Source organism: Callorhinchus milii, unplaced genomic scaffold (genome assembly GCF_018977255.1).
Source record: "Callorhinchus milii isolate IMCB2004 unplaced genomic scaffold, IMCB_Cmil_1.0 Scaffold1, whole genome shotgun sequence".
NCBI lineage: Eukaryota > Metazoa > Chordata > Chondrichthyes > Chimaeriformes > Callorhinchidae > Callorhinchus > Callorhinchus milii.
Window position 1 is genome coordinate 115,532,738 of NW_024704742.1, and position 26,393 is coordinate 115,559,130.

The 26,393-nt window shown below is 43.2% G+C and overlaps 1 protein-coding gene across 2 annotated transcripts in view; it reads left to right on the top strand.

The window, feature by feature from the left end:
- Nucleotides 1-25,126, top strand: part of ptcd2 (pentatricopeptide repeat domain 2) — a 26,962-nt gene extending 1,836 nt beyond the window's left edge. Inside the window, exons 2-11 of one of the 2 annotated variants that reach the window (XR_006085058.1) lie at nt 4,608-4,700; nt 5,358-5,487; nt 6,865-6,982; nt 10,937-11,015; nt 12,316-12,407; nt 13,708-13,821; nt 16,786-16,860; nt 17,666-17,779; nt 18,588-18,985; nt 24,954-25,126. Coding sequence is in view for 1 of the 2 variants with exons in the window: in XM_042334643.1 (XP_042190577.1) it covers nt 4,608-4,700; nt 5,358-5,487; nt 6,865-6,982; nt 10,937-11,015; nt 12,316-12,407; nt 13,708-13,821; nt 16,786-16,860; nt 17,666-17,779; nt 18,588-18,812 (1,040 nt within the window). In the remaining variant the exon portion in view is untranslated. Of the gene's footprint in view, nt 1-4,607; nt 4,701-5,357; nt 5,488-6,864; nt 6,983-10,936; nt 11,016-12,315; nt 12,408-13,707; nt 13,822-16,785; nt 16,861-17,665; nt 17,780-18,587; nt 21,141-24,953 lie in introns of those variants that run through there. The other variant, XM_042334643.1, reaches the window with a different exon arrangement.
- Nucleotides 25,127-26,393: the final 1,267 nt, after the last annotated feature.

Consider the following 26,393-nt stretch of genomic DNA (forward strand, 5'->3'; position numbering starts at 1 on the left):
ACGGCACCACACCCCCCACACACCCAGCACCACACCCCCCACACACCCCCCACACACCCACACACACCCCACAGCCCCCACACACCCCCCACACAGCACCACAGCCCCACACACCACAGCCTCACACACCACAGCCCCACACACACAGCACCACACACCCCCCACACAGCACCACAGCCCCCACACACACCCCACAGCCCCACACAGCACCACAGCCCCACACCCCCCCCACACAGCACCACAGCCCCCACACACCCCCCACAGCCCCACACAGCACCACAGCCCCACACACCCCCCACACAGCACCACAGCCCCCACACACCCCCCACAGCCCCCACACACCCCCCACAGCCCCACACAGCACCACAGCCCCACACACCCCCCACACAGCACCACAGCCCCCACACACCCCCCACAGCCCCCACACACCCCCACAGCCCCACACAGCACCACAGCCCCACACACCCCCCACACAGCACCACAGCCCCCCACACAGCACCACACCCCCCCACACACAGCACCACACCCCACACACACCCCACACAGCACCACACCCCCCCCACACACAGCACCACACCCCCCCCCCACACACAGCACCACACCCCCCACACACCCCCCACACACACCCCCCACAGCACCACACACTCCACACAGCACCACAGCCCCCACACAGCACGACAGCCCCCACACACACAGCACCACACCCCACACACACCCCACAGCCCCACACAGCACCACAGCCCCCACACACCCCACACACCCCCACAGCCCCACACCCCACACACACAGCACCCACACCCCCCACACACACAGCACCACACCCCCCCCCCACACAGCACCACACCCCCCACACACACAGCACCACAGCCCCACACACCCCACAGCCCTCACACAGCACCACAGCCCCCACACAACCCCCACAGCTCCACACCCCCCACACATCCCCACAGCCCACACCCCCACACATCCCCCACACCCCCCACAGCCCCACCCCCCACAGCCCCACACACACCCCACACCGCCCCACAGCCCCACACCCCCACACATCCCCCACACACCCCACAGCCCCACACCCCACACAGCACCACAGCCCCACACCGCCCCACAGCCCCACACCCTCCACAGCCCCACACACCCCACACCCCCCCCACAGCCCCACCCCCCCACAGCCCCACCCCCCCACAGCCCACACCCCCCACAGCCCACCCCCCCCACAGCCCCACCCCCACAGCCCCAAACACACCCCACACACCCCCACAGCCCCACCCCCCCCACAGCCCCACCCCCCCACAGCCCCACACCCCCCACAGCCCCACACACCCACAGCCCCACCCCCCCCACAGCCACACCCCCCCCACAGCCCCACACCCCCACAGCCCCACACCCCCACAGCCCCACACACCCCACAGCCCCACACACACCCCACACCCCCCCACAGCCACACCCCCCACAGCCCCACACCCCCACAGCCCCACACCCCCCACAGCCCCACACCCCCCACAGCCCCACACCCCCCACAGCCCCACAGCCCCCACAGCCCCGCACACACCCCCCACAGCCCCACACACCCCCACAGCCCTCACACAGCCCCCCACAGCCCTCACACAGCCCCACACACCCCCACACACCCCCACAGCCCCCACACAGCACCACACCCCCCCACAGCCCCCACAGCCCCACACACACCCCCCACACCTGCCACAGGACCCCCCACAGCACCCACTCTCACCCTGTACCACCTACTGTAACCCTGTACCACCCACTATCACGCTGCACAGCACCCACCCTCACGCTGCACAGCACCCACCCTCACGCTGCACAGCACCCACCCTCACGCTGCACAGCACCCACCCTCACCCTGCACAGCACCCACCCTCACCCTGTACCACCCACCGTCACCCTGCACACCACCTACCGTCACCCTGTACCAGCCACTGTCACCCTGTACCACCCACTATCACCCAGCACAGCACCCACCGTCACCCTGCACAGCACCCACCCTCACCCTGCACACCACCCACCGTCACCCTGTACCACCCACTGTCACCCTGTACCACCCACTATCACCCAGAACAGCACCCACTATCACCGTGTAATATTAACTCAACTATCCTTTCGTGCCCCAGATCCGTGCCTTGACCCGCTCTGCCTTCCCCCACATCATCGCCCGGCTCCGCCACTGTCTCACATCGCAGGCCCCCAAAACCCTCATACATGCATTCATTACATCGAGGTTTGACTGCAAACTCCCTACTTGTCGGCTGCCCCAACTCCTCTCTCCATAGGCTCCAGATGATCCAGAACTCAGCAGCCCATTTCCCGCACTAGGCTCCATGACTGGATCACCCCCATCCTTGCCCGACTCCACTGGCTTCCCATCACACAGAGGATACAATGCAAGATCCTGGTCCTCACCTTCAAAGCCCTCCATGGTGTTGCTCCCCCCAACCTCTGCGACCTCCTAACCCCCTACCGTCCTGCCCACTCCCTCCACTCAACGGGCTCCAGCCTGCTTCACGTCCCCCACCTCGTCCACCCCACCATTGGCGGGTGGGCCTTCTTCCACTTTCACAGTGGCCACTCTCACTGTCCTACAGCACGGAAACAGCTCTGGGCAAAGTCACTAATGACTTTCTGAACATCTGTGGTCAGGGCTCCCTCTGCCTCCTCGTCCTCCTCGACCTCTCTGCCGCCTTCGACACTGTCGACCACTCCATCCTCACACACCGCCTCTCCTCTTTACTCAATCTTCGCGGACCTGCCCTTGCCTTGTTCGATTCCTATCCCTCTCACTGTCTCCACGTTTTTGCCTCTAACGGTTTCTCCTCCAGCCCCCACACTGTCACGTCTGGCGTCCCCCAGGGCTCTGTCCTTGGCCCTCTCCTCTGTAATATCTACATGCTCCCCCTTGGTGACATCATCCGCAGACATGGGGTCAACTTCCACATGTATGCGGATGACACCCAACTCTATCTTTCTGCCTCCACCCACAACTCCAGGACCACTGCTGTCCTGACAGACTGCCTGTCGGACACCAAGTCCTGGATGAGGACAAATTTCCTACAGTTGAATGTAAACAAGACTGAGGTCCTCCCGATTGGCTCGCGCCAGCGCCTTAGCACCTCAGGCTCTGGCAACATCAACCTCCATGGTTGCACACTACATCTCACCAAGCCAGACAGGAACCTCGGTGTCTTGTTTGACCCTCAACTGTCTTTTCTGTCCCACATTCAAGCCATGACCCTTCCCTCACCTCCATAACATCACCCGACTCCACCGCTACCTCACCCCTCAGGCCGCTGAAACTCTTGTTCATACCTTCATCACCTCCAGGCTCGACTATGCAAACGCCCTACTTGTCGGCCTTCCCAACTCCTCCCTCCACAGGCTGCAGATAATCCAGAACTCTGCAGCCCATGTCCTCTCCCGCACCAAACTCTGTGACCCCATCTCCCCCACTCTCGCCCGACTCCATTGGCTCCCTATCCTTCCGAGGATCCAGTTCAAGATCCTGGTCCTCACACACAGATCCCTACCTAGGCGACCTCCTAATCTCCTACTAACCCGCTCGTTCCCTCCGCTCAGCCGGCTCTGGCCTGCTCCATGTCCCCCGGCCCACCATTGGCGGGAGAGCCTTCAGCCATTCTGCCCCCAACCTCTGGAATTCCATCCCCCAGTCACTCCACCTCCTTCAAGTCCCGCCTCAAAACCCTCCTCTTTGACCATGCCATCAGCCACCTCCCTTCCCTTCCCCTCTCCCCCCTGACCCCAGCTCAGGTCTGAAATGCTGTACACTGTCCAACGCCTTGGGACGTCCTTCCTACATGAAAGGCGCAATACAAATGTAATCTTCTTGTTGTAGAAAAGGTTTTACATAAAATAAAGTTAGGTAGAAAGGTTGTTGAAGCAGAGAGTAGAGCTAAAAGGTTGTTTTTTTTAGTTGGAGGAAGATGGTTAGTTGTGTGTCACTGGGCTCGGCCTCTAATTTTCTCCATATATATATCATTGACCTTGACTTGAATATAGGGAGTGCAGTATCTAAAGTGTGCAGGTGATACCAAGCTAGGAAGTTCAGTCTAGTGAATAGAGATGAGGATGGAAAGGCTGCAGGATGATTTCAGCAGATTAGCATAATGGGCTGATCAGTGGCAAATGAACTTTAAAGAAGTGAATTGCAAGAAGGGAGAAGTTAATCCCATTGATAGGGGAGACAGTGAATAGGAGACATTGTTATAAAATAGCCACAAAAACAGCGAAAGGAGAATTTAGGAGAATATTTTTCACCCAGAGAATTGTTGGGATGTGAAATGTCCTGCTGAGTAGGGTGATTGGTGGCAGAGGCTTTCAAGAGGGAAGTAGATAAACGCATGCTGTAAGGGAAATGGGAATAATGTGAGGCGATGGGATTAAATTGATCTCCTGGTATGTGAGCCAGTGCAGACATATTGGGCTCAATGACGTTCCCCTGCGCTATAGATTTCTATGTTTCTAAATTGTATATAATGTCTGTTTTACATCATAGTCAGGTTCCTTATGCAAACAGTGTACTGCATTACTGCCGACTGTGGTTTTTAATTTATATCTACTGTTTCTACTTTTACCTGCAGCAAAAAGATATCTACTGTCTGATAATGTGATTCAGCTGCTAGAGTTCCAAAGAAGGAAAATTGTTGTTGCCAATCAGATTCATGTTAGTCGAGGTAAGATGCATCAACGTTTTGTCTTATGAAAGACTATAGCACTGTGAGGAGGCAATGACAGTGTTAAGATGGTCCTTGAAAACCTCACTGTAATTGCCACAGATCTGATAGTTGGTGAGGCTATTTGTTTAAAGGGGACATTGGTATCTAATCAAATGCAATAATTCATTGATTTAGCCCACTGTTTGCTTGAGAGAGCAGCTTAGGCAAGATTATAATCATAGTGTAATTCTACCACTAACAATCTCTGAATAGACGTGCATTAAAATAATTATTGCTTTTTTAAAGTTGCCGATAAGATGACATTCCACTAAATGCTGCGCTTTATATGTACCGAGCGGTCTGGTTTGGTGTTTGCACTCTTCTGGTGTCTGACTCATTTGCCTAGACAACAAATCTTACAGAAAGATGCACCTTCCAGAGACTTTTGTTCTTAGAGGTTTTATTTAGAGTCTTTCCCTTCTCTCTGGATATGAAGTAAATTAGGAACAATCCGTGATGTTGAGGACTTGTACTTGCTTTGTTGTAAATAGTGGGCTGCAACAGCAGGTTAGCCCTTTTTCTGGACTTTGTTCTGTTTTTATACATCTGACTTGGAGACAGAATGAAGAGTGCTGAGCCTGCAATGCATTTTAAGAACTGGAAGTTTTTTTTCAGATCAGTACTTCAAAATGATAGAGGAAAAACTGGAAAAGGATCAATTAATTCTCAAGAATGATTTGAAAGTGTTATTACATTTGTGCCAGACGCTGGCAGATGTAGAAATAGCAAAGAAAACCATTTATAGGTATGTTTCTGAGAATTTTAAACCTGTTGTTGAAATATGTATTTCATTGACTGTTCTAAGTGTTTCCATTTTATATCTAGAATACTTGAGTAATTATTTTCTTGCTCGTTCCCCTTCCCTCCCCCCCACACAGACTCCTTCTAAAATAATGTTGTTTGGCCAACAAAGTCTGTGGTTAAAGCAATTTTAACAAATTAAATGTAGTCAATTTCTATTTTTATTACCATTGCATTCATTATGGTAATGAAATACATTGAAAGTTACAGGGTGAGCATAAAGCATAATCTCTGACGTACAAATATAATTTTTCCTAACTGACCAATGGGATAACCACTTCAGTGGTACAGTAGATCTCTATTCACCATCTTCTTACTGGATTATAGAAAATAATAGAGATCATCAGTAATTACTGACCTTGAGATTCATTCATCTTTAATTGAGAATCAGGCCAACAACCTTAATTGGTTGGGACCAAAGTTTCTGATTTTGAGTTATTTTCTGTCTTTTCTTCCGCACATCCAAGCCATGACCCGCTCTGCCTTCCCTCACCTCCGTAACATCGCCCGACTCCGCCACTACCTCACCCCTCAGGCCGCTGAAACTCTTGTTCATGCCTTCATCACCTCCAGGCTCGACTATGCAAACTTCCTGCTTGTCGGCCTTCCCAACTCCTCCCTCCACAGGCTGCAGATAATCCAGAACTCAGCAGCCCATGTCCTCTCCTGCACCAAACTCCATGACTCCATCTCCCCCATTCTTGACCAACTCCATTGGCTCTCTATCCTTCAGAGGATCCAGTTCAAAATCCTGATCCTCACCTACAAATCCCGATCTCTGTGGCCTCCTAACCCCCTACCAACCCGCCCGCTCCCTCCACTCAGCCTGCTCTGGCCTGCTCCACGTCCCCCGACACACCCGCCCCACCATTGGCGGGAGAGCCTTCAGCCACTCTGCTCCCAACCTCTGGAATTCCTTGCCCCAATCACTCCGCCTCGGTCCCTCCTTAGCCTCCTTCAAGTCCTGCCTCAAATCTTCGACCATACCATTGGTCGCCCCCCTTCCCCTCCCCTCCCTTCTTCCCCTGACCCCAGCTCTGGTCTGAAATGCTGTACGCTGTCCAGCGCCTTGGGACATCCTCCCGACGTGAAAGGCGCTATACAAATGTAATCTTGTTGTTGTTGTTGTTATGTCCACTTCTCTTTCTTCTCGAAATAAGAAAAATAATATTCCACAAAGACTTGTGTTATGCTATGCAGGGTAGTCCCATTTGGGTAAGAAATGATGTAACTACAAAAAAGGAGTTGGCAGAAACCGTATGATACATTTTGTGCAAGTCAGTGATCAAGAACCATATTTTATTTTGTATCCTGCTCACAGGTACCACTCTGAAAACAGAAATATGGCATTTGGGGAATTTAAGTTTGGACCTCTGTTTGTACGACTATGCTATGAGTTGGGTCTAGAAGAAACAGTAGAAGAGATTGTGAAAGATCAGGTAACTCTTTTCAATCTCAGCAATATGTTAAAAACAGTTCAGAGTCTTGCTTTTCATTGCTGAAACATTGATGCTTGAGACCAGTTGGAGTAATTTGGACCCACTGGTAGATTTATGCCCCTTCACCTGGGCCACTGTCCTAAGATCCTCCTGGTTCTTCGGCTGTTTTGGGGACTTGTACTCAATTGTGGATTTTGCGTCTGCTTCGTGTTTGTGGCAGTCAGTTAGGTGCAGGGCTTCCGACAACTTTTCTGGTTGGTCGGGCTGGGATGGCTAGTTACCAGTGACCCGGCCTTCCTCTCTTGTTCGGCTCTTCCTCTGGCACTTTTTGGTTTGGATACACACATGGGTGTACTTTTGGCTGTGTTTGGTGGGCCAGATGTTTTTGCATGGGGCTTGCATCCGACAAACTGTCGGGGTTTGAGGATGGATCATCGGTCCCAAAAGGTTGGGAACCACTGCTCTAGGGGATTATTATTAATAATAATAGTATAACAATAATAATCATTAGACTTGATATAATATCTTTAATGTTAGGAGCACTTCTGTCACTGCCCTGTGGAACTCCATTCCGCAGTCCCTCTGCCTCGGCCCCTCCCTTGCCTCCATCAAGACCTGTCTCAAGACCCTCCTCTTTGACCGTGCCTTCGGTCATCTTCCTTCCCCTCCTGGCCTCCCCGATCCCGACCCCCAGCTCGGGTCCGAAACACTGATTGTCCAGCACCTTGGGTTGTCCTCCTGACGTGAAAGGTGCTATACAAATGTAATTTTGTTGTATTGTTTGTTGTACTATAAGGTATAGTGACTTGTGTATTTTGCAGCCAATTTGCTCACAGCAATGTCCGACAAACAGCCACGAAATGAATAACCAATTTTATCTGGCAAATTTTTAGCCAAGACACAATAAAAAATCCCTTCTCGTTTTCACTATTGTCATGGGAGGTTTACCGTCCACCTGAACAGGAAGAATTGGTTTGATGTCTCATCTGAAGGATGGTGCCTTCAAAATGCAGCACACCCTCAGGACTACATTAGAGTGTCAGCCTAGACTAAACAAGTTATTTCAAAGTCGCGATGTAGGGCTTGAACCCACAGCCTTCTAGGTCAGAGGCACGAGTGCTACCTAATGAGACAGTGGGGAATTATTCAGGGTTCACTACATTGTGAGCGCGGCTGTTCTTAAATGAGACAGTAATTTAACTAATGTCTCATCTGCCTGTTTTTAGATTGATGTTAAAGATATCATGACACCATTAAAAAGAGAAGGGACTTTCTTCCGAAGCCTGACCAAAGATTCTGCTGATTATTTGGTATTTCACCCAACTCATGTTTGTTTGTGGGACATTGCCGATGCAAATAGCTGCCTACAAAATAAAGCACTAAACGGTTGCATTGCTTGAAAGTAGTTGCTTGTGAAGCATTTTATCTTGTTTCCATGTGATAAGGCATCATAAAAATGCAACTTACTTCCTTCCTTCCTTCCTTCCTTTGTCTCTGAGTGAGAAACCCGTGTTCCCTTTCTTCCATCGTCCCCTTGTTCCCCTTCTCCAAGATACTGTATTTTGGTTCCTACTAAAACACTTTTATTCGCTCTACATATTTGGTCTTCCACGATAAGTATGCCTCTTAACAACATTCCCTTGTTTTCTCTCACTGGCCAGAAGAAGGTGAGGAACAGTGTTGGCTACATCCCATGGCATTAATACTCCTAGAAATACATAGAGCAATGGGTCAGCCAAAGGCCACAAATGAAAGGGAGGTGGGCTGCAAAGGCATTCAGGCTGTATTATGAGCGCCACTGCCCGAGAACAATAAGAGTATTGTAGGAAGAGGAATGCAGCACAGTTCAGCAATGTCCTTTTCATTTCGCATTCAGGACCCACAAAGCGTTTTCAATCTCCCACTTGCCGTGGTGCTGAACTTGTTTCCTCCTCCTCCCTGCTGTAACCACAATGAGTCCCACTTCATTGGAAATCTCATGCTAAAATCCTGCAAGAGTAGTACATTCGTGCTTTGAATGCAATTCATATTTATTGGAGGGAGAGAGCTGCAGAGAAGTGGGAACTTTTAATCTTATTAAACTTGTTCAGTTGATCATAATTTTGAATGCCTTTGAACTAATTTGAGCAAATTTATCTTGAGCAATCTCGTGCCCAGAAGTATCTCATGATATCAAAGTGCTTCATAATGTATTTAACTAGCAGAACAGCTGCTCGGCTCAAAAATGATTCGCACTTTTGAATTAATTTGTTAAGCTCTGTTTGTCTTTCTGTATTGATTTGCATGGGATAAACAGTGGATGAGTAATCCTCCGTATGTTTCATTTCCAATTAAGCTGGGTGCCTCTTTGCAGTAAAACATTGACATCTGGGAGAATTGATTCAATAGCTTTTACTTGGATGGAGGTTATTGACGATTCCGGATATTTTGTTCGTCATAAAAGGGTCACAATTGAGTGGCCTTGTGTACTTTGTTTGATTTTTATTACATAACCAGTGTATCATGGACCTTTTTAGCATATGTTCTTGCACTGCCTGGCATCATGGCACAATGCTGCTGTATGTTAATTAAATATTTTCTTACCCCCAACAAACCAAGGTTGCATTAAGTTATATTGGATTTCTGCCAAGACCTTTTCTAATATCCAAACTTTGGTGAACCGCACTGATAAAAACTCTTCTACAAAAGAAGGTGTGGAGCAGAGACCATTCAGTCCTTAAAGATAATAAAAATAAGCTTTGCATTTGATATAGTGCCTCATCACATTGTTGAGACATCTCAAAGTGCTTCACAGGATTTTATTGTGAATTGTGGGGACTGCTTTTTTAGGCAAACGTTCTGCATTCATTGGATTGCACTGCATAGAGTTGCAATTCTCTGATTTCCTAGTCCTATCTGGATTTCATCTTAGAGAATGGTTTTCCATTTGATAACTACTCCAGCAGTGGATGTGAATTTCTAATGCAAAATCCCGTTGTAAACTCACACTGCCAAGGTACGTAAATTTCCAGACCTGCAGAGAGAGTTTGTGTCACCAAGTCACAACTCTCCCCAACCCCCTTCCAAAAACTCCAGTAAAATAAATTTGCCCAATTGAGATTATCCACTAAGTGGCAGCTCAGTCCATAATTGAAGAAAGAATTTCTGTCTTATTATTCTGATTAATGTCAAGATATACTCATTTCTACTTTGTCGGTGCTCATTATTTCAAACACACAATTAGCTTCTGGTACCCACCATTTTGCCAAAGAGAGTAAGCTTTTTCTCCTTGACTATTCTCACACAGTGGTGCAGGTCCGTGAGTTGCATTTGATGCTCTCCACTGCAGCAATTTCTCATTGACCAAAACTGAATGCTGGTCTCCTAATGTACTCCATAAGAGATGCTAGGAGATGCATAATGAGTTACAAGATATGTTTCATCGAGCACTTCTGATAGCATCATTCACTGTGAGAGTGGACTTAAGCAATTTGTGTATGTGAGTGGAAATCCAAGATAGCTGCTTTAAACTCTACTAGCTATTATCTATTCTTCATAATGTATACCAATTGTTTATTAGTTTTTTGTTTTTACTGGTTCTTATCCAAATAGTATGCTGAACAAACTAGAAGCATTCAATTCTAAAGTAATTATATTGCCACAGGAATTGACTCATATTACATGTATCCATATATATGTTTATATAGGCTGCATACCTGATTATTTTGGCATTTATTACTTTGGCATTAGGAAATTCTTGGTTCACAGTTATACAACCTCTAAGGATTGCAATTGTCTATTCACTTATTCAAAACGTAAGATTTTGTTTGTTTTTCACAACCGTTTAATTTTGTTCAGAAATTTCCGAAATTAAATGGGCGGTGATAAATGCAGGTTATACAGTATATACTGTAATTTGTGTGTATTTTACTGTATTATGGAAATGGATTCATTGGACTTTTTTTTGCCCCCAAGAATCTGAAGGGTTTTTTCTCTGACTCAACCTCATTCAACATTGCAATGGACATGCTGTTTACGAAGGGCAGCTATGAAAGTAAGTGAGCTTTGATAGGTGCTGACACTGCCATCCAAAAATCACTCCAGTGGTGCCTCTACTGTGTGACCACCAGAGGTGTAATGAGCCTTTTCTCCAGAGAATTACTTGTACAATACGCAGTCACAACTTCTTGGCTCAGACACAAGATTTCATCAGAGCAGGACTCTTGTGGCTCTACGTGACATACAGGGCTTTCCCTGGAGAAAATTTATACGGCAGAGATGCTTTTGACCTCATTCTGCAGTTGGAGTTATGTTTAGACCCCAGTGTGAAATGAATACTTCACAGTATATATACAATGTTGATTTTTGCATGAATCAACTATAGATTTTTTAAAAAAATAAGAAACCACTATCAGGAAAAAGCACTGATCAAAAATAAACAGTGGAAAATTTTATGTCCATACTAACATCTTTGGGAGAGAACTTCCACCTCGGTCTAGACTTAGATTTTGTTTTCTTCATATTCTAAGTGCTTAGTAGTTTATACGTTCTGAGACGCTAGCCCACGTGAAGGGTGCTTTATAAATGCAAGTTGTTGTTATTTTAGAATGTACACATTTTGGACATTTTTTCAGTTGCTTAATTTTAAAGTTGGTTTGAAGGAACTTACAGAAAACTAGCTTCTAAATTGAGGCTAAATTTGCCAAAATTTGCATGCTCCAAAATGCAAAGTAAAAAGTCTTTGATTAAACTCAGATGTCATTTCTCCTCTGAGTTTTTATATTGAGAATGCAAAGAGAAAATGCCTTCTCTTATTGAAAACTGTCATTGGATCTTTAATTCCCACATGGATTGGAAGATGGAACCGCAGTTTAACTTCTCATCTGATGGATGGCACCTCTTGCAGTGCTCCTTGAGCAATGTAACCTTAGTCTGTACTGTGAGCTCAAACCTGATGTGGGCTTTCAACCCACATTATTTTGATGAAGTGCTACCAGCTGAGCCAAGCTGTAAATGCCAGGAATGTAAGAGTTTAAATTGAAGTGTAAAGGTGTTTTAAATTAACACTTATTTGATATGAAAATTAATTGATTTCAACAAATTGTGTGCGTACCATGAAAGGGTATGAAGAAAACTTGAGGAATTGGGATTAGAGTTCATGGCTACTTTGAGGAGTTTGTTCTGGGAAAGGATGGATGGTCAAGTGACCACCCGTGTCGCATGATCTGTGATTTTATTGTACTGTAATTGATTTGAAAATACTCGTCAATTATTTTCAGAATAATTAAGTAAAGTGCTTATGCAGTCGTTAATGAGTTTATTCTAATTTTATTAAATTTATGTGATTTGGAAAGGTGCTCTGGGAGTTCTATTGGAAATGAAGAATCAAGGAATAAAATTCAATAATGACACTTACACATTGGCATTTGCTATCTGCTACAAACTGGTAAGTAATTAATTGGCAATGCATTAGCCAGTGGTTCAAATCTATGTATTGTGTTTTATAAGTAGAAATCTGATTTGTTAGAAGGTGCCTAAATATCATTGTTGTTAATGTTGTGGAGTCCTGTGGCTCATTGGTTAAAGCACACGTCTCGCAAGCGAGAGAACTGGGTTTGATTCCCGGCCTGGTGAAATGTTGGGCAAGTTTACTTACTCCATACTCCTCTATTTACCTAGCAGTCAATAGGTTGTTAGTCGATTGGCGGATCGCTTTTCCAGGGGTAAAAAATTCCTTCAAAAAAAAATAATGAATTGGTCAGTTCAATGCGCGACTGTTCGTGGGGCACTGCTGTGTGCAAATGGCTGCAGCGTTTCGCCCATAAATATACAATCAATTCACTTTACAGTATATTCTGTGAAGCACTGAGACGTCTCGAAGACACGATAAGGCGTTATATAAAATGCAAGGATTATTATTAGTAGTAGTATTATTAAGTGTATTAGCACAATTGACACAAATTCTAACCCACTTTTCAGAAGGATTATTCAGTGATGCTCTGGGTTCCTCTGGAACCTGCAACATCTCAGAACATTGCACCTATGTGCCTGGGTGTCTGCAGTGGCACTTAATGTTTTGAAGGAAACCAAAGCGCCCAGTGTGTGTGTATGTATGTATGTGTATTGTGCTGTGGGTCTAGTAACCGGGGTGAGGAAGGGGAGTTGAGAGGTTGGCCTCTAGAGAGTACAAGTTAAGAGTTCACGATGGCTTTTGAGACACTGCACAAACCACATGTTTTCCTGATGCTGACTGAACACAACTTAATTTATCTACTTGGGATCCGTGGAACCGCAATTGGGGATATCAATCACACCTTAATCATGTTGTCTGGTCTAGGACCAGCACCAGAGCTCATACTTTTAATGACATGAAAAAGCAAGGAGTATACTATTGAGGGCTGCATCTTCCAGAGGAAAATTGTGTAAAAATTCTCCCGGGTACACAAAAAAGTATACTGAAACCCCATTTTTTTCTCATCTTGAGGCTTATTTGAGGTGTGTTAATTTAAGACTAGTCCTCTAGTTGTATATTCAGCGCCCAAGTTAAACACCCTACTTGCATGGAGTTTCTCCTTGATGCCTCAAGTCCTGTTTTCTCCAATTAAAACACGTTCAGTTCTGGTACATCTGTATGTTTGCTCGCTGTCGTGCTGTCCCACCTAAGAGGCATAGCTCCCTGTGTAGATCTGTTTTTTCTTTGGACTCCAAATTTGTTTCCTCATAAAAATATTATGGTTTTCACACAGAACACTGCTGAATCGTTCAAGATCTGTACCATGCTGCTTGAGGAGTCGTTAGAAAAAGGAAACCTCATCCCTCGGCATGCATACTGCTTCGCTGTGGCTCTTGCAATCAACCAGGTATTTTTTTTTACGCAGTCCAGTTGCAATGAAAGTGTAAACGGATAATGGGACTTTTTAATCCAGAGTTGCATGTACAGTGTAGTTCCATTTTCTTCAATGAATAGTTGAATAGTCTTCAAAACACAAAATACTGCAGATGCTGGAATCTGAAACAAAAACAGAGAGCTGGGAAAACTCAGCAGGTCAGGCAGCATCTTTGGAGAACGAAAAGTGAGTCAACGTTTCGGGTCTATGACCCTTTGTCAGACGATGTTGATTCACTAACTAATTTTATTTGGGGTATTATTGGCCGGGACACCGGAGAGAAAAACTCTTTTCTCTTAGTGGCATGGGATCTTTAATGTCCACCTGAACAGGCAGACCGGGTCTTGGTTTAATTTCTCACCTGAAGGACAGCACCTACAACAATGGAGCACATCCTTCCCTAAAAGCTGATCTTTTTCACATGGGGATCTCTGCAGGAATGGCACTTTACATCCCCAGTTGTTCTTTAAGCTACAGTATTCCCATGCAGAGGTGCTTTTTCAGCCTCAATATGTGTTTTCCTCTGTTTCTATGTTTAAAGTACATTGATGCCCCTCACTACAAAAACAAATTTTTTGGGGACAATGAAGTAATCAGATTCAGATTACTTTTCAGATTCTCTGATAGTTCAGCAAATTTATCCAGTGAGTAACTGAAGTATGTAGACCGGGGAAGGTTCGAGGGTCAATTCCTGGACTGTACTGTTTTTTTTGGGGGGGGTCAGCTGGGTGTCTGGCACATGCGCAAACCCATCACTTAAAAGTATCCAAACCAAACTGAGATTTCCATGCCTCCCACCTACACATGATAATTCCAGAGACAGATTGTTGAAATGGAATGTGCACTCTCCCTGTTTACCTAATTCCTGAAAGTACTAGGCACAGGGTAAAAGTTGGATTAAGGAGAAAAATATCATCCAGAATTCTTGCTCCTGATCACTAACTGGAGATGCATATACTTGGGACATCAGAAGAAGGCAATGTTGATCTGGGATGTTGAGCTCTCAGAGCAAATAACCTACTAATGTTTACTGCCAAGACTGACACATATGACTAGTGGCCACTTGGGAAAGACACCAGAAAGGGCCTGTGAATTTATACCACAGTAGAAGAAGAAAAAATAGTTTAAAAACCTTAAGGAAAAGAGAGGAATTTGTTTGTAAAAAAAAAAGCTTTTCATAAAGAGCCTGGAGCAGATAGTGACATAAAAAGATCTGTTTGGAATTTAGCAAAGGACCTATTAGTATTTGAACAGATTTACCATGTTCCATTGAACATCCTGAACACAAGATTAGCCTAACCTCTCTTATTGCAGAGTGCTTAACCAGCTTCCATAGGAGTAATTGTGAACCAAGAACTTAAAAAGGAATTTGCATTTTATAGCACCTTATCATGTTCAAAATGATTCGAAGTGTTTCACAGATAATTTTTCTCAAGAGAAGAGAGTGCTTCTTTTGTAGGCAAATGTGACAGCTGTAAGTGCAAGTGACTAGTAAGTGACTAGTAAGTGCAACAAACATCTTACGTACATCCGTGAGATGAATGATTAATTAATCTGGAGGATTGCAATTTTTGTACATTCAAAATTCAGTATCTTGTAAATGTGTTTGCCCTGCTTTGCTTATAATTGTCAAAGTTTTATTCTTGGTAATGTGACACCTAAGAAGTCATATCAGTTTGTGCAGAGTATCTGGTCATGCCCAGTGAAACAATCCAAAGGTCAGATAGCAGACAGTGAGCAATATTGATAGGGAAAAGAACATAACAATTAAATGCAAATTGATCACAGCAGGAGGATAAAGTCACTGACACAATCACTGCCTGGCATGTACTGTGCAAGAGAAGAGCCACTGCACAATATGTTAATCTGTATTGATTTTCAAAATTTTGCAGTAAGCAATCACTTAACCGGTGACATTGGGAGTGGGAGGTTGAGGGACCAGTGCAGAATTGCTTTCTTCTGACTCCTGTTTGTGACCTAAATTAGAGTATGTGCAAAGCTTTGGATGAATGGCAGTAATAGGGTTTAACAACTCTTTTAGATGAAGGTTGTGCACATTTTACTGACACCATGATGTGAGGCCTGAAATACACAGTAATGGTGCAACAGTAGACATTTTCACTCTCCAAACGTCCCCATGATTTATTCTTGGGAGGTTTGTGCTCAGTACAGTGGCTCTGCCTCCCAGGAAATATAAATCTAATGGGGACACTGGGAAAGTGAAAAGGTCTGCTGTTGCACCATTTTGCGCTCATCCTTTGAGGAACGGAGCGATGTAGCTGATGCTGTTCTGAATCTCTCCCTGATTTATTCATGGGGGAAAGATGCAGCTGAGTACAGGAATACCAAATCCTCTGTTGGTTGGGATCAATATAGACAGCACTACCGATCTAAGGAGGTTGATCTGACCTAAACGGCGAATGGAGAAACTGGAATATGGGTCTACCTTGAGCTCTTGGTCACTAAGCTCTGACCAGGAGCGGCTTGCCCACTGTCTCCAGCTCAGGTGCCCATTCAGCTGGGTAAAGCACTTTGACACATGAAAAGCATTGTATAAATGTAAATTGTACGGCATTTTCTATCTGGAGAATTGTTGGCCACTACTAGGAACAACTCCTTTCTCTTATTGAATATTGCATTTAACATCCATCTGAACTGGCCACCGCATCTCGATTTAATGTCTGATCCACAGGATGTTACAAATCCAATTTGAAAGATTTATGAGGAAATGCAGTTTCTTTGATTTGAAATTATATTCTGCTTTTTGAAACCTTCTCAGTATGACTGAAAGGGTCTGAAGTACATAATAATAATAATAATATTAAGTACTTTTTGTTGAACACTTATTGTTGGAAGCGTGACTGCGGTATACGAGATCTGCCATGAAGATTTGCTTTGGAGCAGCTAACGTTTTCTTCCCTCTTTAATATTTTTTAGAATGATGTGACAAAAGGACAGTCTATTTTTTCGCACATCTTGAATGCAGACAACAAAATCTGTTGTAACCTTCATGTAAGTCCTTCTCTGTTAATTGTATTAATCTGAGCACTAGTTATACTGAATGTATTGGTTCAGGTCAGAAAAAAATGGCTTGGACAACAGGATGTAGTGTTTGGCTTCTTCCTTCTTGCAGCAGGACTGGTGCTAACAGCAGGCTCGCTCCAAAGTAAATGAAGCATTTCTCTGAAGCTAAACCCGTGCTGCACCAAACTTGGTGAAAAAAGAATGAAACAATGTTCTCATTACAGTTTTAAGACCTCAAGACTCAAGACCTTCTTGTTCAACCACACCTTTGTTCACCCTCCTACCCCCACCCTCCCTGCCTCCACCCCTTGTTACCCTCCACCCCTCCTATTCCCAACACCCAGCTCAGTTGCAAATTCTTGACTGTCCAGGGCCTTGGGATGTCCTCCCGACATAATTTGTTGTTTTAAAAAAAAGGTTCAAACTGTCCTACTCTCCTACCACCACCACCACCACCATCAAATCATTAGTGATAAGAAAACATGGAACAATAAAAGCCCATTTGGCCCTTCAGGCCTGCTCCTCTCACAGACTACACAGCAAACTATACTGTGGACTACACCAAATGTCCTGGGAGGACAATTCTCTATAACACTTTCTTCCCCCACTCTTAAATCCCCAGCCACTGGTCCCAGAATCAACCATGTCACTTTTCTCTGAATGCTCATTAGTTTCCTGTGTGAAGGTCAAGTGCCCAATACTGCACCAGTGATCAATGTCAGGTTAGAATAATGTATTTCTCATTGAATATCCTGAGGGCTGTGTGTAATGGATCTGTCCTACATTTCTTCAGATCCTCATACTGGCGATGTCAGGAGCACAACAGGAGTTATGCTCAGTGTTAGAATCTGCGGTTATAAGCTATGTCTCTCCATTTGTGAAGAAGATGGAATTTTCACAAGAATTGGTAGGTATGAATATGATGTGCCTGAGTAACTAGATTAGTTCACAGATATGCGTTTCCTGGAAGGAATGTCCCCAAATAAGTCTATGTGGGTCAGCATAATGTAACTGTTACCCATGTTTTTCTTTAAAGTTTCTCCGAAGAATTTTTAAATGCTTATTTGACTGCCGTGGGGATGATCTCTTATCCAAACGTACCTTATGTGTACAGTGTTTAGAGAACCCTGTGTTTGAAAGAATTTGACCTACTTTAACAACACTGACTCCACTCTTTGTGTATTTGGAGTTTGCTACATGTATCATCCAAAGCTGTAGGTGCAAATCAACAAGCAAGCAGTGTGCAGAATGGGTGGCATGATCTCCTGTGGCTCTGTACTACTGTCCCTCTTCCCCCTCCGCACTCCTTCCTCTAAAGTTAAAAGTATTGCTCTGCGCTCTGAATATATTAATGTTGCAATCAGTGATTTTCAACACCTTACTATGAGGTGCTGACCACTCCAGTTACACAAATAAAAATACCTCCAAATCATTTGCTTAATTCTTTTTCTTATGTGTCAAAGTTATCCTCAATTACACCAAAAATGTAAGAGATACCAAGATAACACTTACATTATTAAATTGCTCTCTTGTTTCAAGCGCTCCAAGACGCTACCCCTTGTGGAGAGCTCTACATAAATGCAAGTTGTTGTTTTGGTAGTGTTCATTTCTTGTATTATAGATGCCACCTAACATATGTGGTGCATTAAAATTTACGTTCTGTTAAACGTGGCTCATAGCACCGATTTGTAACTCTTATTCTGTCTTCCATTAAGCTGGGTGCAGTACGTGAAACCTTGGAAAATGATCCAAAGCTTCAGAACTCATTTGAGGATGTCTATGAAATGCTGACAAAGTCTGGACAGATCACAGCCCTGACCCTCGATGAGATGCTTTGTCAAGCACCAAATGGAAAGAAACAACTTAATCTTCTGCTGGGTCAGAGGAAGATCAGTCGCCGGACCTTCAAACCCCTGCAGTCAGCCTTGTTTGCTGAGTAGCTGGTCTGCATTGCTGTGAATGGAGTACAGAACAGCTGTGTATTCTTCACACAAGCTATTCATGTTCAGTCTATTGAAAGAACAATTTTAAAGTCTGGTTTTGCTGAAGAGTCAGACCTATAGACCAACAAAGACGTTAGTAAAATCAATGAAGAAAGGAGTGAATGAAAGAGGTTAGCAATAAGCTTTTCTTTAAGGCTACAGTTTCAATGATTGAACCAGATTCTAAGAGATAGGTGCAATTTCTCACACAAAATGTAATGTTCCCACAGGGATAACTAGGGACATTAGCTCTTTTAAAGGTGAATGAGGACTTCCAGTTTCCAATCTCTAAATATATCATCCACCCAGCAATTATTGCTTCTCACATCAATATATTTTTAAAATCCATTAGATGTTAACTAAGATGCTAATTCATTACATGCACAGTTTCACTTAAATCAAAAATTACACATGCATTTGCACAGTTTTTCAAAACGACAAAAGTCTCCTGCCAGAATTGTTATAACAAACACCCTGCTTCAAGTTGATTGAATTCCAACAACTTGTATATTGTAAAACCCTCTAAACAGCTGACATAGTTGTCTTTTCTGTTGCTTCATTGAAGCCAAGTCTGTTTAGTTGAACAGCTTGCTTTCGTAAATAGATTAAAAGTGAAAGAAGACATTTTTATTTTCTTTAAGAAAATATCTTTCATTTTACAGCAAATCCTTCCACCTTTCATTCAATTTAAGATGCTTTTTGGACAATAGTCCCAATTTATCTTGCTGAGTGTCCCACTCAGAGGTTGAATGAGGTAATTTTTATCATTAGCTTGAACAAAAACTCACCTCAGTAACTTACTTGGAAAGATTCTACCTGGGTTTAGATTTATTCTTTTTTCTTGGCATTTCAAAATGTCCAAAAATCTGGCAAATTGTTGAATTCAGTCTTCACTCTGAAACTAATTTTCTGCAGCTCTTAAAAGAAATTACACGAAGACTGTTTTAAAATTAAGTAAGAGTGAATTTTGATCTATGTGGAATTTCTACTCCAGTGTTATTATAGTAGACTTCATAAATTCAGTTCCTTTCCCTTTCCTCCATTGCTTCCTTAATGGGCACATTAATTTGAACATCTGTTATAAAATATTTTTCTAAAAAAAATCCTTTCGCAGATTGCAAGCATCATCAAGCAGGGGATGTACAATGAAAGGGATAGTGTATATGCTGTAGGCGTAATGATTTATTTCTAATCTGGTAATCTCTCCAAATCATGATCTGATCCTGTGTTTAGAAAAGTACAGGGAGGAAATATTTTGTGGTGCACAGTTTTCAGTGCATGTTTTAATCACTATTTTCTGTGACAGTCAGTGTTTGAAAGGGACTGCTGGTGTCCCTCAAATAAATGTGAAATAGCCACATCCGGATTACGGATTCAAAATAAGCTATCGTGAAAGTGCACAATAATTTGAGGCCTTTTTGAATTTGCATCAAATTTGAAAAATGCTTTGATCTCAACTCATGGGTTGGATTCAGATTGCAATCAGATAATCACACTGTTACTGTGATGGATTGCACATCTGTAAATATCCTCCTCTTGAACTACAACATCAGATTCTTTGAAAAACATCTAAATACCGTGAGGACCTTTGTCATTCAGGTTCTTTGTTGTTCGGTGACTGCAAAGGTTTACGTGTCCACAAGTAATGACTTGTAGCCTCAATAAATTGAGATTTGAAAAAAACTTCTAAGTGAAATTGGATCTGGTATTTTTTTTAAAAATATGAGTGTTGGGAAATGGTGTACCAGCACAAAGCATATTTTAAAACTGCAGATGACTGCTAAATACCACCTGTTTATTTTGTCCTAAAAGAAAATAAAAATATAAATTATGTTTCTTTCGATCCTTTAGTTTACCAATATTGTTAATAATTGCAGTATTCAGTACTTTTGTGCATAGATATATCATTATGTTTACAGACTCCCACATGTTAAAGAAATTAGTTGTGTTTCTTGAAAGGAGAACTAAATCCAAGTGGCTGATTTTTTACAGCTCACTGCTCTCTCCTATTGTATTTCTTTGATGGTTTCTCTGTTGATTTTGATTCCTAATTTTACTTGCCTATTTTGAATTAGGTAGTTATTCATGACACATGTTGAAAGTGGTTGAAATAAGCAATATCAAAGTAGTCAATATTGAAGAACAACATATAAACCATTAGAAAGAAACACTTAATGCAGTTGTCAATTTCTTTAAGAAACACCTGGGAAGAAACTGCATGTGAAGCTAAATTCACTCTATTTATGTGGCATTTTAGAGCATCTAGAATTTAACATTTTTTAAATGCTGCCTTAATTTTGAAGCTGGTTTTCTCCCAAGTTTTTTTTTAAGAATTGCAGAAACTGGCTTCAAAGTTGAGACTGGATTTAACAATTTGCCAAATTCCCTCCACTCAAAAATGATACATAAATGGAGCAAATCTAGACCCAAGTGGATTTCTCCCCAACTATGAGTACAATGACCATTAGAGTTAATTGGATATTACAAGCATAGATGGACCTTAAAACAGATTGTAAAACAATCGGTTTTACACTGTTTCAAATTGAAATAGCATGAGAAAGTAATTTCAAAGTAATCCGATCTCTGGTTTGAATGATTCTTTTAATGCTTATGATTTATTAAGTTGTCTAAAACCAAACCAGGTTGCTGTCTTCTATTACCATTCTCAAATAACCTGTTATTCCCAAAGTGGTTACTGTACAGCGGGTAGGATTCACCATTTGGATTAAGATCAAATTTAACTAAAAAGAGAGTAAAATGGGACTGAAGTTTGTGAATTTGTTCAGTTTTTTTAAGTTCCAGTAATAACATTTTTGTTTATTTCAGGTAGACATATTTTCATTACTGTAAAGCGCAACAGTTTTCATAATTGCACAACGTAACATTGATGCTGTCCCAACACAGCAATGCTGCTTTGTTGTGAAGTAGATACAAATAAATGGATACATGAAAATGTCCTTACTAATGTATGGAAATTTTTCTCTAATGCTCAGTAAAATATTTATTCTTAAAAGAATTATTGTCCACCGAGAATATTTGTTAATTCAGTTGAGATTAGGAGGAACCTTTTCACACAGGATGGGAGGGTGCAATTTTCTGCCACAATCAGTTGTCGGAGCAGCAACAATGTGCAAATTCAAATAAAGACTGGACATATTGTTAAGAGAGAATATCGTTGAGAAATATAGAGAAAAGGCTGGGATGTAGGACTAGGGATAGGATCCAGGATAGCATCCATGTGGAGTGTAAACACCAGCCAGACTGCATGGGCCAAATGTCCTGTTTCTGAGCTGTACATTCTATGGATCCTATTCTAATTTAGATGAAGGACTTGGAACTGTAAGGAGTATGACAGCACTTCCTCTTCTCTATGCGGTGGGTGGTTGTGGGACAACAATGACAGCAGATCCCCAACATGAAGGCTCTCCCTACGCCATCCCCACACAAGAATTATTAAATGCAAATAATCTAACGTTCACATCACCACATCAAACGTTAACGAACATTAAGGTGCTGAATGTCAGAAGTTGTCCTGTGAAGGTCCTCCTACCACCCTGAAGGCACATGGCTGTCAAATAGCTGATGAGGAACCTGAGGCTTGGGACCGCAACTGCTGGAAGGTGTTACCTGGAGTCTGGGTTGTGGACACCCACTCACATATCCAGGATTTGTTAACCACGTTGATTTGATTTGTATGCCAAGAGGTTGGCAGCTGCTGTTTATGCTGGTCCAATTGGTGGAACCATCACTCAAATGGTTATGGATCAACGTCTAAATTGAGGTGCAGGAGTTGGGTGGGGTGGGGGCGGTGGTGTATGCAGGTCTCCTTGGAGCGGACTTGGTGGTTTTAGCTGGTTTGACACCAGCAGTACCCCAACGCACACTCTGGGGTCCCCAAACTTTGCCTCTCACCATTAATCATCATTGTTAATATCTGTAATTAGGGGAGCAGGATGTGTCCCTCCAGGAAAAAAGTGCACATTGGATTCCAGATACAAGGAATCCACCTACTTACTGTAAGCCACCTATTGTACAATATGGGGAATTGTCAGTGCTCTGAGATGCTACCCTGCCCGAAGTTGTTGTCAATCTGGTTTGGGTGGGTTTCCGTGTATTGTCGTCATGCTGAGCAAACAATCAATAAACAGCAGTGGCGCTCTACCTCTTCTATGCTTATATGAGCAGAGTTGGTATTGGAAGACAATACAGTAGAGGAAACTACCCCAAATGTATATTCCAAATTTTAGTCTCAGATAGTAATCCATCCATGAATTCACTCTGATTAGTTGAATATTTAGGTGCAACAGTGGCTTGCTTTTCCAGCATACAGTTGGTCGAGCAATGAGTTTTGTAGGAAATACAAATGCCTCTCAAATGCCTGCAGTAATTCACGCTGTGATGGCTAAACAGCTTCTTTAATACAATCAGCAACACTGAGCAGACAAAACCCTGAGACAGGCAAAGCTTCTGCGCTTCCTGCCTTCAGATCAGATGGTAGAATCTGCAGAGAGATGGCGGGTTTATTGAAGGCTCTGGCTTCACAGAGAAGCACCATCGCCTGCAGAAGCCCAGCCTGCTGCCCTGTGTCAGCCATTCACAGCGGCCAACACAGAGGCTGTGAGTTCATCCACAATCTCTCTTAACCTTTCGCGCTATTCTGGCTAAAAAAAACCATAAACCCATAACTTTCATTGTTTCCCGACAAGTACAACAGAGAGAGCTTTGGGTCTCAGGGATACACATGGGATTCAGCCACTGGCTGCACATCGCCTTGTAATTCTCGAGGGAGGTTTAGCAGGAGCAGATTTCTGAGCTCCTTGCAATATTGAGTGCAAACTGTCTCATTTTTCCCAGTTAATGATTGATCATTGGTCCGTGAGGACAAAGCAGATCATTCAGTCACCCTGCGCCTTGCAGGTGATGTGGTAGTAATGAGAGCACGAGCTAAGCTATTCAGAAGGAGTGTGACACACTGAAGCCCAGCAGCCCATTGGAGGGAATGGTCCAGGTCTCTGAAGTTTAACCTTGAGTGAACTTAATGGGGAAATTATTCAAAGCATTTTAATTGAAATCCCGAGGATCCTCTAATTGCTCTGTTATTTATACAAAATCTACGGCAATAACCTCCTCATTCAGCTGTTATTGTAGTGGGTTACCAGAAGGAAAGGAAATGGATTGTTAAATATATGTTTGATGCTAACCACAATCTCTGGACTTAAGTCAAACTTGTAATACTGTATTTCCTTTATCTTTGTTATAAATTAGCTTTTTTATTTGCTCATGACTGCCCCTGGGATCCTGATCTATACAGTACGGCTTTGTTCTCTTAAACATGTGCTTCTCGCTGGCCGCAGTTCAGTTCCACTTCATTTCTGTAATAAACTGGGGATGGAGCTCAGAATTGGTTTAAAACACAGACTTGTTCCACAGGGGGAACAGGTATATTGGGGACTTGGTCCCAAAGCACTGATCGCTAATCCTGGATTGGCATCAGAGTGCTCAAGAAATCAGGACTTGAGGGTGGAAAAAACAGGTCAGGGGACAAAAGCTGGATGCGTACAGATTATACAAAGACATTTGTGTACAAAAATACACAGTCACTATACTTTAACCGTAAATCTCTTGAAGAGCATAGTGCTATCCTGATATGAAAAGCACTATGTCGGAGGTGAGGATTATTCTATGCTAATTGTACTTAAAGTCATATATGAGGGAGGGGGAATCATATATGAAGCGATTTCTAATAAAATTGTTCAATGAGGAAACTAGAAGTACATCCCTGCAATCCATAGAAGCTCTGCTCTGACACAATTCACTTCACTGATTGGGATAGCATACTTCTGATTGACAGGAGAGTGTAACAATAATAATAATAATAATCCTTGCATTTGATTTAGTGCCTTTCATATCAGAAGGATGTGTCAAAGCGCTAACCATGATTTTCTGTAAAGGCTAGTGACTGTGTGTTTTGTAGGTGACCAATTTAAGGAATCCTGTTACAAATCATATTATATCAGATCCACCCTCCCCCCAAGGTTTCTTACAGTAGAAGAAAAAGGGAACACAGTTGATTGACAGATGTCTCCTTCTTATCCATAGATATTAAGAAGTGAATTAAAGCTGAGAATCCTATGGTTGAAATGGATGGAGATGAAATGGCCAGAGTCATTATGGGCCCTCATTAAAGAAAAGGTACAACTTGTCACATGCTGAACTCAAATGCACAGAAATATTTTGTGTTTTGTTACATTCATAGTGGAGATTCATTTTGAGAGCCGAGATGCAAGGACATAGCTATGAGGAGAGCCTAGAGAGGTCAGGACATTTCCCATTAGAGCATTGTGTGAGTGTGTCAGCCAGGCTCAGTTGGCTCACTCTTGTTTCTGGGTCAGGAGGTTGTGGGTTTAATCCCCACATTGAGATTTTGAATTCATGCAGTGTAGGCTGATGCTCCAGTGCAGTGCTGTGCTGTGTTGTTGGAGGTGCCATCCTTCTATTGAGATATTAAACTTAGTCCCTTCTGCCTGTTCAGGTGGATTGGCACTATTTGAGAAGAGAAGTGAGTTTCTCTCTGTGTCCTGGTCAACAATCCCCCACATAAAATTGGTCACTTCATGGCTGTTTGTGGGACATTGCTGAGTGGCTGCCATGTTTGCCTGCAAAATACACAACACTACAATTTACAGTGATAGGTTACCCTGAAAGACGATTAGGATCTTCTGATGCACAAATTGAGCCACTCCAAGTGGGGTATGTTGGTTAGATTGATGATTCTCTTTTTCTGTGGAGGCTAAGTGTCCTCATTTTTGGAAACTCCTCCATGACCAAAAAAAACTCTTTGAAAAAAATTTCACAATTTTTTCAGTGAAGGGAAAATGAGGACAACATTTCCATAAATTGCCCACCAAGGATTTCAATATTCTCTTTCTGATGAAAGGTCATCAACCTGAAACGTTAACTCACTTTCCTCTCTCCATAGATGCTGCCTGACCTGCTGAGTGTTCCCGGTGACTTCTGTTTTTGTTTCAATATTCTCTTAGCCGTGTATTCTTTTTAAGTGATGCTTATGTTCCTGAACTTGGATTAATCTACAGAAAGGCAAACAATTACAAAATATACCGTTATTATAGATACATTATGGTCTAAACTCAGTGACCTTATATCTGTCTTTCAGCCTAAAATTAAAAACACATATGAATCTATACTAATAAAGATGAAATTTCTGTGTCTGCCTGTCTGTGTGTCAATCTACATTCCATATTGGATCCTTTGGTTGCAAGCGAAGCTGCAACGGGAACAGCTACGGGTTTCACTTTATACACAATAACTAAGTACGGGAACTGGATTCAGGACCTTTGACCTTGGATTACTATAGAAAATGGAACGGCAAATGTGTTTGTTTTCTCAATGATTTTCATGTTTTTTTGCTTTGTTTTTCTCTGTTACTTTCATCTACAGTACTATTGTCTGTGCGAATAAGATAGTTTTACATTTATCCTTTTGTATTTGTGTTTTGTTTTTCGTTTGCCTAAAAGTATA